Source organism: Heptranchias perlo, chromosome 3, assembly GCF_035084215.1.
Source record: "Heptranchias perlo isolate sHepPer1 chromosome 3, sHepPer1.hap1, whole genome shotgun sequence".
NCBI classification, from domain to species: domain Eukaryota; kingdom Metazoa; phylum Chordata; class Chondrichthyes; order Hexanchiformes; family Hexanchidae; genus Heptranchias; species Heptranchias perlo.
In genome coordinates this window covers 75,175,187-75,192,559 of record NC_090327.1, presented here as the reverse complement: position 1 = coordinate 75,192,559, position 17,373 = coordinate 75,175,187, and the positions used below count along the sequence as shown (strand labels likewise).

At 40.9% G+C, this 17,373-nt stretch overlaps 1 protein-coding gene across 4 annotated transcripts in view; it reads right to left on the bottom strand.

Moving 5' to 3' along the window:
- The window catches only part of c3h8orf34 (chromosome 3 C8orf34 homolog), a 506,019-nt gene that overhangs the window by 278,900 nt on the left and 209,746 nt on the right, over window positions 1–17,373 (bottom strand). For all 4 annotated transcript variants that reach the window (XM_067980317.1, XM_067980319.1, XM_067980318.1 and 1 more), the window contains exon 5: window positions 13,910–13,938. In XM_067980317.1, the coding sequence (XP_067836418.1) occupies window positions 13,910–13,938 (29 nt within the window). The remainder of the gene's footprint in view (window positions 1–13,909; window positions 13,939–17,373) is intronic.

Genomic DNA, 17,373 nt, shown 5'->3' with positions numbered 1-17,373 from the left:
AATTGGTATTCATTTTCCTCATTTTTTGGGGTGTAAAACAGGCACAATGCACACCAATTTCTGGGCGCAAAATCCTGCACCCAATCTGCGCCAGAGAAATGGCTGCCGCCATATTGGTCCTCAGTATTTTTAGGCAGACCTGGCAGATGCCTGAAATAAGCACTGATTCAATTTAAATACGCAAAGATGGGTCCTGTACCTGTTTCAGGACTCTTCTGCAAAATACGTGAAAAACTAGGTGGAAAGTGTGCCGTGCAAGCTCCGACAAATTTTTTCAATTCTACAGCGAACCACTGGAGAGACTGCTGGAGAGACGGTAGGGAAAGTTTTTTTTAGCTTCCACTTCTGTGGAGCATGGAGGAGCAGGAGTGCTCCTCCCAGCTGAAGAGCACTACTATGGCCTGCTGCCAACCAGTACTCGGCCCTCCTGCATCTCACTCACACACAGGGAGAATCCTCAGTCTCCGTCCCTTTGTTCACCATTCACCCACCAGTGGAAACAATCTTTCACTGTTTACCCACAGTAAGGTCCCCTGGTTTCACTCACCCCTTTAATGGCTGCTTCTCTCTTAGCGCCGCTCCCACTTACCATTTGCTGTTGCTGCTCCCGGCTCTGCTAGAAACGCTGGGCCTCACATGCCTAACCCATCACGTTCTCTAGCCCTCTCTTCCCTTACCCCCCCCCCCACAACCCAAGCTTCAATCCCCCGACCCCTAATTCTCAGTTTCCCTCTTCCCCTGCCCAAGCCACAATTTCCCACCCTCATTCCCTAACCTCTCTCTTTCCCCTGAGCCCCCATCCCCAACGCCCATTTGCCAGACTCTGACCCCCCTCGAGCCATCTCTCAACCCTTATTCGCCAGTTTCCATTTCTCCCCCGAGCCCCATCCCGATCCCCAGTCCGTCATCTTCTCTCCTGACACACAGTCCCCGTCACCTTCTCCCTGACACCCCGTCCCTCGTCACCCTTTCCCTGCCCCCAATCCCAATCTCTCAATGCACCCCCAGCTCCCGTCTCTGGGCTCCCAACTGCACCCCCTCCCACCCACAATTGGATTCTCATTCCCCAAACCACCCTTCCTCCCACAGTCCCAATCTCCTGCCCCCTAGTCCCTGTTGACCCTCTTCCAGCCCAGCCCAGCTCCACACCTCTTCCAGCTCCGTCCCCCTCTCCTCTCCACCATCCTGTTCTGTTTCCGATCAATCTTTGCGGGGGTGGGGGGGAGGGGGGGGGGGGGAAGGGGAGAGGGGGGTGACATCACTGGCGGGGGAAGGGCACTGCTGCGACACAAAATTTAAAAAGGCATATTTCTCCCGGGCTGTTAGAAGCAATGCACAGGAGAGTCATGTCCCATTCCAGGAGATTCAGCACAGCACACTGTTCTGCAGGCCGGATGAAACTGTTCCGCCGGCCAGATGTTTGACTCCCCTCTGCTACACTGATATTTGCTTGCATTGGCTGTTCCTAAAAGCAGAACAATCTGTTTAGTCATAGGCTGTAATGACAGCCAGTAGTGCAATGAAAGGGAGGGGGATCCAGCAAAACAAATTGCTGTTTCATTTTGATAAACAGATCTAGATTCCACAATTTGCTGGCTTTGAAACAGTGTCCTCCAAGCTCTGTCAGCACTAGTTAGAAAAGATTGAGGACACAACACATCTTGATGCAGATTAAGACAACAATTCAAATTCAGACTCATTTGTTTTATTTGGTTTAAAACACTGCTGACAGTGATGAGTGGAATACCCATGGTTGCATTGATCATGAAAAAGCAATTAATAATCAAACAGACCTCCCTCTTGAAGTAATGATTTATATATGAGACATCATTCCTAATATGCTTATAAATTCACTCAACAAATCCTCCACAAAAAAAGTTCTTCTTGTATCCTTGACCTATGCCACATATTTGAATTAATCCAATAAATTCATGTACTCTGAATGCAGAGTTAGCAATATGGTAAATTGTTGAGGAGGAGTTGCTCTAAAGCTAAAGCAAAGATATATTCAGAGGATAATAAAGCACTGGTACCAGTATAAAAGTATGAAAAAATTATACTGCATAAAATACTAGCGGTGAGGTTACTTAAAGAGTATTGACAGGTTACATTCATCTGCTTTAAGGTGCCATTTTAAGATAAGCCTTCAGAAAGGCCAATGAGATTAGTGCTCACTATATAGCCACTAAACCAAATAAATCTGTGAAAGTTAACCCATTATATGTACTTTCATAGGAACATAGGAACAGGAGTAGGCCATTCAGCCCCTCGTGCCTGCTCCGCCATTTGATAAGATCATAGCTGATCTGTGATCTAACTCCATATTCCTTAATACCTTTGGTTGCCAAAAAGCTATCTATCTCAGATTTAAATTTAGCAACTGAGCTAGTATCAATTGCCGTTTGCAACTGTAAGATCCGTAGTTAGAAATATTCACAGGTCATCACTCAAATAAAGATTTCATCTGGATTTATCCAATCACAAAGACATGATCTAGACCATGGGTTAAAACGTATTCAATTGAAAATAGATACATCAGGAAATCAAAATCGCTCCTTGGATATGCTAATTATTTTTGACTTTGTATTTCAGTATTTAACTTAGTGATTACAAATGCAATGTTTGGTCAATTCTTTCCCTTCATAGTTTTCATTCCTCATCTGCTGAAGGCACTGACTCATTGTAGTGTATGATTATACGGTCCCTCCTTTACCTAATCCAACTGCCATTCTTCATGTGTTACAACAACAACTTGCATTTGTTTGGCGTCTTTAACATAGTAAAACATCCAAAGGCACTTCCCAAGGAAGTGGGCGATGCACAAGAGGCCAGAGTTGGAGGAAAGTAGAGTCCTCTTATGGTTGTAGGGCTGGAGGAGGTTACAGAGAAAGGGAGCCACTGTAGGTCAGTGAGCACAGTGGCAATAGGTGAATGGGGCTAGGTATGAGTTAGGATATGGACAGCAGCAGTGGATGAGCTCAAGATTATGGAGGGTGGAAGATGGGAGGACGGCCAGGAGAGCATTGAAATAGTCAAGGCTAGAGGTAACAAAAGCATGAATGAGGGTTTCAGCAGCAGATGGGCTGAGGCAAGGGTAGAGGTGAACGATATTATAGAGGTGGAAGTAGGCGGTCTTAGTATGGAGAGGATATACGGTCAGAAGCTCAGGTCAGGGTCAAATAGGAGGCAGAGGTAGTGTACAGCTTGGTTCAGACTGAGACAGTGGCCAGGGAGGGGGAATGGAATCAGCGGCCAGGGAATGGAGATTGTGGCGGGGGCCAAAGATAATGGCTTCTGTCTTACCAATGTTTAATTGGAGGAAGTTTCGGCTCATCCAGGACTAGATGTTGGACAAGCAGCCTGATAACACAGAGGCATTGGTCGTGAGGTAGAGCTGGGTATTGTCAGCGTACATGCGGAACCTGAAATTGTGTCTTCGGATGATGTCGCTGAGAGGCAGCATGTAGGTGAGAAATAGGAGGGGGCCAAGGATAGATCTGTGGGGGATTCCAGAGGTAATGGTGCGGGAGCGTGGAGAGAAGCCATTGCAGGAAGTTCTCTGGGTATGCCTGGAGAGGGTGGAACCAGCCCAGGCCAGGGCAGTCCCACTCATCTGTACAACAGGGTAGAGACATTGGAGGAGGATGGTGTGGTCAACCTTGTCAAAGGCTGCTGACAGGTCGAGAAGGACGAGGAAGGATAGTGCTCTATGGTCACAGTCACATTTGTGACTTTGATTAGGACTGTTTCAATGCTGTGGCAGGGGTACAAACCTCATTGGAGATCCATACCTTTGAATGTTGGGAGGCTATTTGACTATAGGGAACGTTATAACCAACCCAGCTCCTATCCTCATCTCACTGCAACATATGCACACTTTTTAGCAGGGGTCACTGGATAACAATCAACAACAGGAACCCTGGCCAATTTTCTTTCCTCTAACCAACTGAATAAGCCTTATCACCATCCTGGCTAAGACCAGCTAACTCAATGTGGACTAATCGCCTTTCTGGTCTGTATACTCCAGTTCCAGACTTGGCAGTGCAGTTATCAACTGAGCTATCATGCGAGTTAGATTAACCTTTTAAATATAAGAACATTAGAACATAAGAAATAGGAGCAGGAGTAGGCCAATCGGCCCCTCGAGCCTGCTCCGCCATTCAATAAGATCATGGCTGATCTGATCCTAACCTCAAATCTAAATTCATGTCCAATTTCCTGCCCGCTCCCCGTAACCCCTAATTCCCTTTACTTCTAGGAAACTGTCTATTTCTGTTTTAAATTTATTTAATGATGTGGCTTCCACATTTAATGATGTAGTTTCCATTTTAATGATGTAGCTTCCACAAATATATAGGAAATAGAACAAGGTTTTGGATTCCTATTCTGAATGAATACAACTAACTATAACTGGCAGGGGGAGGGGAACCAGGACGTAACAGCAGAAAACTGGGAAGGACAAACAGCAACAGAACAAAGAACAGCATAGAAAGAGCAGGAACTAGATGGAGGAAAAACGCAAAGCCGACTAATATGGTTTTGGAATGCATGTGTGTTAATGCGAGGAGTGTTACAAATAAGGTTGACGAGCTACAGGTGCAAGTTGCCACATAGAGTTATGATAAAGTGGCTATAACGGAGACCTGGCTTAAACATGGGCAGGAATGGGAACTAAACATTCCTGGCTACAATCTATTCAGGAGAGATAGGGAAGGAAAAATGACAGGAGTGGGGAGTGGCAGTATTGATCAAAGATAATATTACAGTTCTACAGAGGGTTCAAAAACTGAATCTATTTGGTTAGAGTTAAGGAATAGAAAAGGAGCTGTTACATTGCTGAGTGTTTAATACAGACTCCCAAATAGTGAGGAGGAGATAGAGGAGCAAATCTGGAGGCAAATTTCAGAGAAATGTAAAAATGATAGAGCAGTAATAGTAGGGGACTTCAATTACCCTAATCTAGACTGGGAAAAAAACAGAGTGAAGGGTAAGGAGGGTGAAGAATTCCTAAAATGTGTACAAGAGAACGTTTTTCGGTCAGTATATTTCTAGCCCAACAAGGAAGGAAGCAGTGTTGGATCTAGTTCTGGGAAATGAAGTAGGGCAAGTGGAGTGTGTTTCAGTGGGAGAACATCTGGGTAATAGTGATCATAATATAATTAGGTTTCAAGCAGTTATGGAAAGGGACAAAGAAAAATCAAAGGTGAAAATACCCAATTGGAAGAGAGCCAATTTCAGTGATTTGAGAAGTGATCCAGCACAGGTGGACTGGAAACAAAGATTGGCCAAGAAAACAGTAAATGAGCAATGACAGGTCTTCAAGGCAGAGATAGTTCAGGTACAAACCAAAACATATTCCCATACAGAGGAAAAATGAGGCATCCAAAGTTAGAGCTCCCTGGATGATAAAGGAAATAAAGGTTAAAATAAAACAGAAAAAGGAGGTTTATAACAGATGTCAGGTACAGAATACAGTCAAAAAGCAGGCAGAGTACAGAGAATGCAGGGGGAAATTGAAATATAAGAAGTGCAAAGAGAGAGTATGGGAAAAGATTAGTGGGTAACATAAAAGGGAACCCAAAAATCTTTTATAAACATATAAAAAGTAAAAGAATAGTTAAAGGAATGGTGGGGTCGCTTAGGGACAAAAAAGGAAATGTGGAGGGAGAGGGCATGACTGAAGTACTGAATGAGTACTTTGCATCTGTCTTCACAAAAGAAGAGAATTAAGTTAATGTCGCAGTAGAGGAGGGGGGAGTAGAGATATTGGATAGAATAAAAATAGATAGAAAGGAGGTGCTAGATAGGTTGGCATAACTCAAAGTTAACAAGTCACCCAGTCCAGGTGGGATGCATCCTAGGTTACTGAGGGAAGCTAGCATGGAGATAGCTAAAGCTCTGACCACAATCTTCCAATGCTCCTTGGATATGGGAGTGATGCCTGAAGACTGGAGGATTGCAAATGTTACACCCCGTTCAAAAAATGAGAGAGGGATACACCTGTTAACTACAGAACAATCAGTCTGACGTCAGTGGTGGGAAAACTACTAGAGACCACTGTTGAGGACAAAATTAAATCAAAAGCAAAATACTGCGGATGCTGGAAATCTGAAATAAAAACAGAAAATACTGGAAAAGCTCAGCAAGTGAGGCAGCATCTGTGGAGAAAGAAACAGTGTTAAATGTTTCAGGGAAGACCTTCTATTGTCAGCACTGGTCGAGGACAAAAATAATTCTCACTTGGAGAAGCATGGGTTAACAAGGGACAGCCAGCACGGATTTGTTAAAGGTAAATCATGTCTAACTAACCTGATTGAGTTCTTTGATGAAGTAACAGAGAGGGTTACAGTGCAGTATATGTTGTATATATGGACTTTCAAAAGACATTTGATAAAGTACCATGTAACAGACTTATTCAGAAAATAGAAACACACGGTATTAAAGGGACAGTGGTAACTTGGGTATGTAATTGGGTAAGGGATAGAAGGCAGAGTAGTGGTGAATGGATGTTTTTCTGACTGGAGAGAAGTATGCAGTGGGGTCCCTCAGGGATCAGCATTAGGACCATTACTTTTCTTGTTATAAATAAATAACCTGGACTTGGGTATAGGGAGTACAATTTTGAAGTTTGCGGATGATACAAAACTTGGCAACGTAGTAAATAGTGAGGCGGATAGTAGCAGACTTCAGGAGGACATAGACAGGCTGGTGAAATGGGCAGATACATGGCAGATGCAATTTAATGCAGATAAGTGTGAGTGATGCACTTTGGAAGGAACAACATGGAGAAACAATATAATCTAAACGGTACTATTTTGAGGGGGGTGCAAGAGCAGAGGGACTGGGAGTGCACATTCACAAATTATTGAAGGTTGCAGGGCAAGTTGATAAGGCGGTTAAGAAAGTGTATGGGATACTTGGTTTTGTAAATAGAGATGTTGAATACAAAAATAAGGAAGTCATACTAAACCTTTACAAATCACTGGTTAGGTTTCAGCTGGAGTATTGTGTACAATTCTGGGCACTACACTTTAGGAATGAAGTCAAGGCCTTGGAGAGAGTACAGAGGAGGTTTACCAGGACGATACCTGGGATGAGGGGCTTCAGTTATGTGAAGAGATTGGAGAAGCTGGGATTGTTCTCCTAGAGCAAAGAAGGTTAAAGGGAGACCAAATAGAGGTATTCAAAATTATGAGGGGTTTTGATAGAGCAAGTAGGGAAAAACTGTTTCCTCGGGCAAGTGGGTCGGTAACCAGAGGTCACTGATTTAAAATAACTGGCAAAAGAACTAGAGCAGAAATGAGGAGAAATGTTTCACACAGAGGGTTGTTAAGATCTGGAACGCACTACCTGAAAAGGTGGTGGAATCAGATTGCAGAGGATCTGTCAAAAGGCAATTGGACATGTACTTGAAGAGGACTAATTTGTAGGGTTATGGAGAAAAAGCTGGTGTGTGGGACTAAACTGAACTGCTCTTTCAAAGAGCCGGCATGATGGGCCGAATGGCCCCTTTCTGTGATGTAAGATTCTATGATTCTAATTGATATAAAAACCACCTGCTTATAATCACTGAGAAAAGGAGTTAGTATCACTCCAAACATTTTAGGCTGTCCCATATTAATCCATGCCTCTCCAAGCAAGAATTAATTTTGTCCTTGAAAATGGCCTCTAGTAGTTTTCCCACCACGGACGTTAGACTGATTGGTTTGTAGTTACCAGGTTTATCCCTCTCTCTTTTTTTGAGTAGGGGTGTAACATTTGCAATCCTCCAGTCCTCAGCACCACGCCCATATCTAAGGAGCTGCTATTGTTTTGTAAGTAAATACGCTTTTATATAAGTTTTAAAAATATTCAATAAAAAAGCCCACTAAAATTCTTTGTCAGGTTTTCTTTTAAAGTACATAAACATAGCTGAGTTTTTAAGATAAATATATCTAACTGAACATAAGATATCAATTGTAAACAATTTTACAACACCAAGTTATAGTCCAGCAATTTTATTTTAAATTCACAAGCTTTCGGAGGCTACCTCCTTCCTCAGGTGAACGATGTGGAACTGCCAGCTTTACAATTGTCAACCCCAGTCCATCACCGGCATCTCCACATCATAAGATATCAAAGTAGAGGAACAAGTATGTATGTATGTATATATATATATTCTGGCCATATGATTTCTGGTCATCAACTACAAATTATTTCTTGGTGAACTTGTCACAGTCCTGAATCTTTCAGTGTGGACATAATGAAATAATGCACAAGCGGCATCTGCATTTAGAGCTGTTGATGACAACAAAAGGGATCAAAAACTGAATAAAACCATTCCATGAAGTATATATTGAAAGTCATGAGTCTGCACACACTTATCATTTACCACACGTATGGCCTGTGTCACAACGAAAATCGGGTGAGATGTATGATGGGTGGCCGATCTAATACTGCCAGCTTTAAGCCTCCAAAGTTTAAAGTTACCTCCCTGTTCACACTATTGCTATAATGCTTCAATGTTGGAGTTTAATGCATTCTTCGTCGTGTTCAATAACAAAAGTTTTCTCCCTTTTTAAGAAATCCTTTATTAGCTACTTGCAATTTCTTGACACGTGCACAAAGTAATTTAGTTCACGACTAACATTGTAACATCATCTGCATACCATCTGGGTTGGCTTAGCACTTTTTAGGATTTTATTTTTGGATTTGCTGGACTGCAGTAGGTCAGAAAAAGTATTTGACAATTTCTATCTCAAATTCCTATGTAGACATCATAACACCAGAACCATTATCCATTAAATTTAATTATCACAATGGACACTATACGATATGCTCAGATTTCAAACAAAACTGCAATTTACAAGTGTTCAAGTTTTTGAAAACAGAACAAAAGAACATGAAAATCCTCGTCTGCACAACTTTCTCCCATTTGTGCTGAAACATTGCACAATCCAAAGTTATCATCCCTTTGTCATTATGATTTGCAGAGCCAGTGGAATAGAAATGGGCTATTTGAAAATCTTTTTTATCCAATCAATTTAAATAAGATTCTAAATACTGAACGTGATCATTACACAGCCGTACACATATATCAAACATAACACATCCAGCCTTGATAATGGAATTCAAGACGCCTTTAAGAATGGTGTATTGGGAAACATATCTTAAACTGATATTTAACATCTTTCTATCACAGCAGTAACTATCCACTCTGTACATGTAGGTAGGCTGGACTCAAAAAAACCCTCAAATGAACATAACATTCTCCCTTATTCTCACTGTGAAATTCAAGTACGTTTACAGAATGATAAGTCCAATACAGTCCATAAAAATACATTGCTGGATTTAAATGGAAATTCTACACAAAATAATGCACTTTGAACTTTGATAGAATAAACTTAAAAAGTAAATTACATAGAAATTACAACATCAAAACTGGCTGTTCACTTCAACCAGTCCATGTTAGTACTTATCCTTCCCATGGGAGTAGTCCTGTTCCCGTGTGCTCGCTTAGTTCTCATATCCCTTTATCCCTCTTTCCTTCAACCACCTCTGCATAAATGTTGACATACCTCTGCTTCAATCACGAACGTTCGTAGTGTATTCCACAGCCTCACAACCCTCTGTGTAAAAGGTTTCTCCTGCTTTCTGTCCTAAATCTCTCATGTTTAATATTTTATCTTTTGGACCCCTCATCCACTGGAAACAATTTGTTTCTATCTAGTGTAGCATCCCTTCATCCCAGATTTTGCTGCCAAAATAACGGCGAGTTTAATGCACACTGCATTATTAATGTGTTAATCATCAGGCAGCATCCCAGTGAATCTGCACTGTACCCTTTCTGTTGACTCAACATCCTTCCTATAGTGTGGTGCCCAAAACTGCTCACAGTACTCCAACTGTGGTCTGACTGAGGTTTTGTATAGATTCACCATTACATCTTCACTTTTATCTTTATAACTCTTTCCATAAAACCCAGTATTCCATTAGCTTTTTTATGGCCTTACCCACTTGAGATGCTACTTTTAATGTCTTGTGAACCCGAACCCCCAAATCCCTCTGCTCTTCCATGTCACACAACTTTCCCCCCAAGTATAATTATAATTTTTTTTAACTAATACGTACCACCTCGCATTTACTGACACTGCCACTTTTTTGCCCATTCCACCAACTTAGCAATATTCAATTGCAATTTCTATTGGTCTTCAGAATGATTTACTGTAACTCCTATTTTAGTACCATCTGCAAATTTGGACACCACTCCCTCTAGTCCAATATTCAAGTCATTGATGATTGTAGTGAACAGAAGCAGTATCAAAACAGAACTCTGAGGAACACCATACAGCCTGATTCTTAAGACCTGAACAGCAGCTCTGGAAACAGTAGCAGTAGTTTTTTTCTGGAAACAGTCTTCCCCTGAACCGCACCCAGCGCGATTACAGGAAATCTATGCACAGAGGCACCTGACATTCATTTGCATGTAATTTACATTGCTGGGCCCTCTCAGGCAGTCGGGTGCAGCCACCTGAAAGCCATGCAAGAAATTCAGGGGCAGTGCTATTCAGGTGCAGAGTGATGACAAAGGATTAGTGCCCAATTTGCATCTGCATAATGCTTATTTTTAAAGAACTATTTGGACACCAAACCCAGAAAAATATGCCCTAATATTTCTTACATATTTTACTTGATTACTCATTTATGCATCTTATAAATATTTCCTTAACTTTTGCATACACAGCACAAAAACTAAATTTTTTCTATCGTCTCTCTCATTTAAAGTCATTCATGGATAAGGGCCAAGTGAGACTACCACAAAACATAGCAACCATCAGGACATAATTAATTCACTCACTAAGAGCATTAAATGCATTCAGTTTGTTGCTGTTGATATTCATAAAAATACCGGCACCCAATTAACAGAAGATATAATGGAACACTGTTCATGACTCAAGCACTGCTCAATTGTCCAAAATCACTACATAACATCATTTTAATAAAATCTCAACAACTACTCCAGCATTATGAATGAAATAAAGTATTTTTGTTGATTTATTCAGAAGATGTAAATGTTTTTAAATTGATAACTTTCTATTAATCATTTTGAATGTAAAATATAAATTTATACTCATATTCAGATTTTAAAATCTGGGAATTTTTCTGAATCTAGAATAGAGGATTTCAGAGTGCACAAATGCAGACCCGGATTAACATCCAGACATCCGCTCTTTTTCCCTGATCGTCCAAACATTTCATCAGCCTGACACATAGAAACCTTTTATAGATTTAATTTCACACTTATCAATGCTTCGCACACTCCGTTTACTCAATGCAGTATTATGATTGGTCATGAATTTCTTCTTTAAAATACGTGTCTATTGCCAGAAGCAGCATTGGAATTTACTTAGGAAACTGCTTAAAACACTCTGGCATGATTTTATTGCAACACAAAATAGCTGTAGGCTTCAGACAACTCTTTGTAAGCCTAGTGGATGTCTGGTGAGTGTTATAAATTATAACTGCAATTTCAGAGCAATAAATATTTCATTAGTGCCTTATGGGGCAAAACTGGGCACTCTACATGTGCCTGCAGTGCAGATATAATGCGCTCATTTTTTATATATCGCGTACATCGGGCAGTCGGTGCAGTGAAGTGTCCTGTTGTAGTTGCAAAAGTGGCATGGGAAGCTGCGGAGAGAAGTATTGGTAGTGCTGCAATTAAAGTAGGTTGGTGCAGGACTGTGCAGACAGTAAGAGGGATGTGAAAAGGGATCTAACCTTGGCAGTCCTGGTGAGGTCTTTAAATTTCTTCCTGATGACGTTAATGGGAGGCATGATCCATTTTCGTGGTCTGGCCTTATTATATTTAGGGTAAGCATTACTCACGCTCCCTATAGTCAGCTCACTGATTGGGAAGGTGGAAAATCTGTAGAGGATGTTTCTATTTAAAAGCAGCCTGAATTTCTTAAAGGGAAGGTGCCATTTTCATATGCTACGTATTAGAACTCATTTTTCATATTCTGCTGACAAGTGACTGCAGCCAGGAACTTCAGGTTTTTAGGTGGCGTAGTGAAGGTGCTCATAAAGCAAGTGAGCAGCAGAAAGGAGGTCATCTTCCCAAATGATGGTTGCTGCGCGCCCAGGCAATTTTCTCAGCAGCAATAAGGAGAGGTGACGGAACATGTAAATGCCAGAAACATTGTTCCTAGGACCTGGCAGCAGTGCAAGATAAAATTTAATGACCTCACCAGGACTGCCATGGTTATACTTCTTTTCACATCCCTCTTACTCTCTGCACAGTCCTGTACCACCCTACTTTAGTCGCAGCACTACCAATACATCCCTCCCCAGCTTCTCATGCCACTTCTGCAACTACCACAGGACACTACATTGCATTTACTTCTGCATGCACTTGTACACTCAGGACCTGCTGTTCCCCTCACACGGACTGCAGCGGTTCAAGAAGGCGGCTCACCACCACCTTCTCGAGGGCAATTAGGGATGGGCAATAAATGCTGGCCTCGCCAGTGACGCCCACATCCCGTGAACGAATAAAAAAATAGCTTCTTCCCCACATCTGCTGGGTCTTCCTCTCATCATATACACTATGCTTAGCTGCCTCACAGATCTTCAAAACCCTTCAACAGGACACCCACTAACCCATTTCCACAATTCTTGAAAGACTACTTGCAACAGGAGGGAGAGTACATCAAGAGGAGTTCCCTCCTTGATGCAAACCAACAAAGGAGGCCACCACTGACATAACTAACAGCAATCTTGGCTCTGCTCTGCACAACAGAGACCACCATATCTGACCACAACTCCACTACTAAAAACTTAACTGATTTTAACTTTATAATATAATAACATATAATTACAACACATATGGATAGAATACTGCACAAGATAAGACAATTATTCAATGAGATCTAAATAGCTCACTTTCAAATTCTGTCATTTGCAAGTTATATGTTTCCATAGAATGAACAGGGTATTCAACAATTCCATATGTCATATACTCTATTTCATATTTTCCTTTGGATGTAAAGTGCGACAAAAAGGTAAATAAGTGAGCAAGACTGGTAGTAAGTGAAACAGATCAAAATGTTCACTTCTAGTGCTATTTCGTAACAGTCTTGAGTTTCATATTTCAATGTGGAAGTATTCTGTTTATCTCATTCCTATCATTATAAAACACTATAACATAATCAGACTTATTTTTCCATCCTCACCAATATTAAGAATGGCTGACTTATCAGCTGTAAGTGCAATTACTTAATTATATGAGCTACCAGCAGGAGTCAGGTTGAGTTTGGTTGGATAAGAGCTGCCAATCAGTGTTGAGTTGGGTCAGTGCTTCCAGCAGGAGTCAGGTCAAGTGCAGTCATTGCTACAGACAGGAATTGGCTTAAGGCAGCACGCATTTTGGGCAAGCAAGTATCAGAAGTCTAAGTCTGTAAAATGGGCTTCTTTCTTGGGCCATTCAAATAAGCTTTCACTATCAACAACTAGATGAACAAAATATTCACCAGTTATGCCATTTACATGCCAATTTAGCTGATTGAGAAGCACGAGATAAGCATTAATACATATACGTAATGACTGGCCAGTTTTCTATTATTCCTGGTTTTCAATTTGTGTTGGATGAAACCAGCCAAAATAAAATCTGGAATAACAACCACATTTATTGGCAGCTGTTAAACATATGTCTCATCCTCCAGTTCCTTCCCCAGACTTCACATAATAATCCTCTGCAATACTTAAAAGCATTATTAGTATAGTTCATATAAGTTGTTTGTAACATTTAGTTACTAAAATCCATGTTTAAAACTTTGCAACATAACTAGATTATATTAGTGGAAAAAATAAGTCTTTACAATATTTCATTCCTGTTTAATGAAATGAAAATACAAAAACTAGCACCTACCTGGTCAAATTCATCAGGAGTAGCAATACCTGGCCAAAACAAAAAAAAGAGAAAAAATTAAAATTGAAATAAATTTAAAAGGTTGGGCTCTTTTAACAAATGGATTGCACTGTTTTTGTATCATGTGTAAAATTCCTATGTTAAGTTAAACAAATTGAATGAATTGTTAACAATGTTAGTGGCACTTGTATTATTCCTACTGCCAGCAGTGAAACTGTGATGAAGTATGAGTGACGGATCCTAGAACCTGCAAAAAAAAAATCAATATTTTTTAAAATTTCAACCCATTTCGTTACACAAGCCCAGCTACTGGAGTATTGAGAAGAGAGCTCATACCTCCAACAAGGGCAACAGATTATAGTTTCTTGAAATTAAATTGCAAACATATTGCTCATTTCTCATCAATGTAAATTAGTTGACAGACTACAACACGGAGCTTTGAAACCGTGCTTAAAACAAGGCAAAAGGTGATTGCAACACAATAACAATTTGAATATAGGGTCGATGGATGGTAACTTACAACATTTTCTATACTCAATGCTTACATTAAATTAAACTGTATAAATCCAGCCATTCAGAAGCGGGGGCACAATGACATTCTGAGGTACAAGGCAGAGCTGGAGTTGCAACTGAGGAATATAGGTCAGATTTCAAACCTGTGTAAGAGCTCGAATAAAGTTTAGTAAGTGTTCAACTTTCTGTCATTTTATTGCAGATTCAAGCACAATACCAAACCTAACATCCAAGATAATCAAAATTTAATTGATGACAATATTTTCCCCTGAAAAATAAATAAATTTGGCCAATACAGACTCAGACTAGTGTTCCACATGAGTCAGCCTGTATTTATTATTGTCGATCTGCAAATAATTTGGAGTTAGTTCCACTTCCAATTTTATGTCAAACTATTGCATTTTTACCCCCTGGAAGAATCAACTTCAAACAGACTCCAGCCCTTTTGCATCTAGCAACTGCAGAGATAATTTCAAGAGAAGCATTACTTCAAAGGTGTCTTGTCAGAATAACTGTTTCACACACCGAACTAGTATGCACTTCAAACATTGTGTTTCTCTCAGCAAGTGACTGTTTGAAATTAGAAAGTACTAAAATTAGAATACTGCTGCTTTTATAGTTTTACAGGACTGCAGCTGGAATACCAGATAGTTCATTTGCCACAAGTAGCTCCTCATAGCACTTGATTGGCTTTGAAGATTCTGTACTGTCAAACTGCTTGGCCAACAACCAGTCTTGGGTAAGTCTCATTTCTTCGAACTAAACAGTGGAAGACCAAACCATCATCTTCTGCCCCTGCACAAACTCTGTACCTTCATCACTAACTCCATCCTCCTCCCCGTCCACTGTTTTAGACTGAACCAGACTGTTCACAACCTCGACATCCTATTTAATCCTGAGCTGAGCTTCCAATCCCATATCCTCTCCAACACAAAGATTGCCTACTTCCATCTTCATAACATTGCCTGCCTCTAACCCTACCTTGAACCAATGAAATCCTCATTCATACATTTGCCTCCCCTCGACTTGATTACTCCTATGATCTCCTGGCTGACTTCCTATTCTCCAGCCTCCATAAAACTTAAGCTCATCCAAAACTCTGCTGCCCATACCCTATCCCATATGCTGGGTGACACTCACCTATCACCTCTGTTCTTGCTGACCTACATTGGCCCCCACTCTTATTCACATTCTCGAGTTCAAATCCCTCCGTACCCTCACCCCATCTCATCTCAGTAGCCATCTCCAACCCTACAATACCCCACTGAACTCTTTGTTTCTCTGATTCCTGACATGCGTCAAGGAAGGACCTCCTTTTGATGTTGTATTCTCTCTCCTGTTGCAAGTTGTGCACCCCCCTCCCTTTGTCCTACCATTGGCAGCCATGCTTTCAGTTGCCTAGGTCCCATGCTCTGGAATTCCCTCCCTAAAGCCCTCCAACTCTTTTCCTTTAAGATCTCTTGAACATCCACCTCTTCGACCAAGCTTTTGGTCCTCCTAATCTCTCCTTCATTGACTCAGGCTCCATTTGTTCCTCACACCTCACTGAAGTGCCTTGTGACGATTTATATTTTAAAGGCACTATATAAATGCAAGTTGTTGCTCTTGTGCGCTTTTCTGAAAATGTGCTGATATTTAACTCTATTTAAATGGAGTTGTGTTGTGACAAATTTTCTGTCAGTTTATTTAGTTTTCTGGTTTTAACAACTGATACTTTGCGAAATGTGATCTTTTGTATTTTTTTTAAGGGGAGACTCGTTTTTTCTGGTATTTTTCTCAGCAAAATTGCCCACCTCCTCCTGCATCTCATCCATCGTCTCCGCCACTGAAACTATTATACGTGCCTTTAACACCTCCAGTCTCAACTGTTCCAGTGCTCTGCTTGTGGACCTCCCATCCTCCACCCTCCATAAACTCCAACTTGTCGAAACCTCTGCCACAAGTATCCCACCTCTCAATATGTCCCACTTGCCAATCATCCTCATCCTTGCTGACTTGCACTTGCTCCGTTTCCAAACAGCAGTAAATTCAAAATCCTTGTCCTCATCTATAAATCCATTGGTGGCCTTGCACCACCTTATCTCCTCCAACCCTATAGCCCTCCTCCCCTCCCGAATGCTCTGTTCCTCTGACTCCAGCCTTTTGTGCATCCTCTCTCCATTTGCCCCACCACTGGTGGCAGAACTTTCAGTCACCTTGATGCTACTTTGTGGAACCCCCTCCCGAAACTTTTCCACCTCTCCACCTTTATCTCATGTTTTCTTTCAATTTTTCCAGTGCTGTTCCTAATTTTTAAATCGCTGTACAGATTCACAGTTGGTTTCAGATTTGTAAAGTGGAATAGGCGGGGGAAGCAGGAATCTGACTTCAAACCCGCTTGCTCATTCGTACCTGAAAGTTATTTGTGGAGTTTCTTAAAGTGGTGTTTGCAACCGTTTGCATTCCATTTAATAGCGATGTAGGTTCCAAAATGCTATGAACTACATAGTTAACTTGTCGTTGCCATATAGAGATCATTCATGCCGGCCACATATCTTTCATTAATATTTTGTTTGTTTGTTTTCCTATATTTCCTAATTCTGGTAATATTACCACTCAAAGGAGCTTAACATCTTAAATTAGATTTTAATTAGGGATTGTAATGGCCTTAATAATAACACACTGAATTTTTATCCCACCAATTCCCAAACTATTTGCCTGCCTTTATGAAGAACAACATTAACCTTTTCTTAACAAAAGTCATGTTATCTTATGTTCTTAAACTCAGCTGAAATGAAACCAGTTTAATGGTGAAGGGTAACAAATTGGTTGGGAATATTGTGGTTTAGTATAGGAGCTGTAAACTATTGGATTTACCGCTGGATTTAACATCCAATTCATCCCCACCATTAGGTGAGAGAAAAACATAGTTCTAAATTAAAAACATTGCAAGAGCAATAAGTCATAAAGTC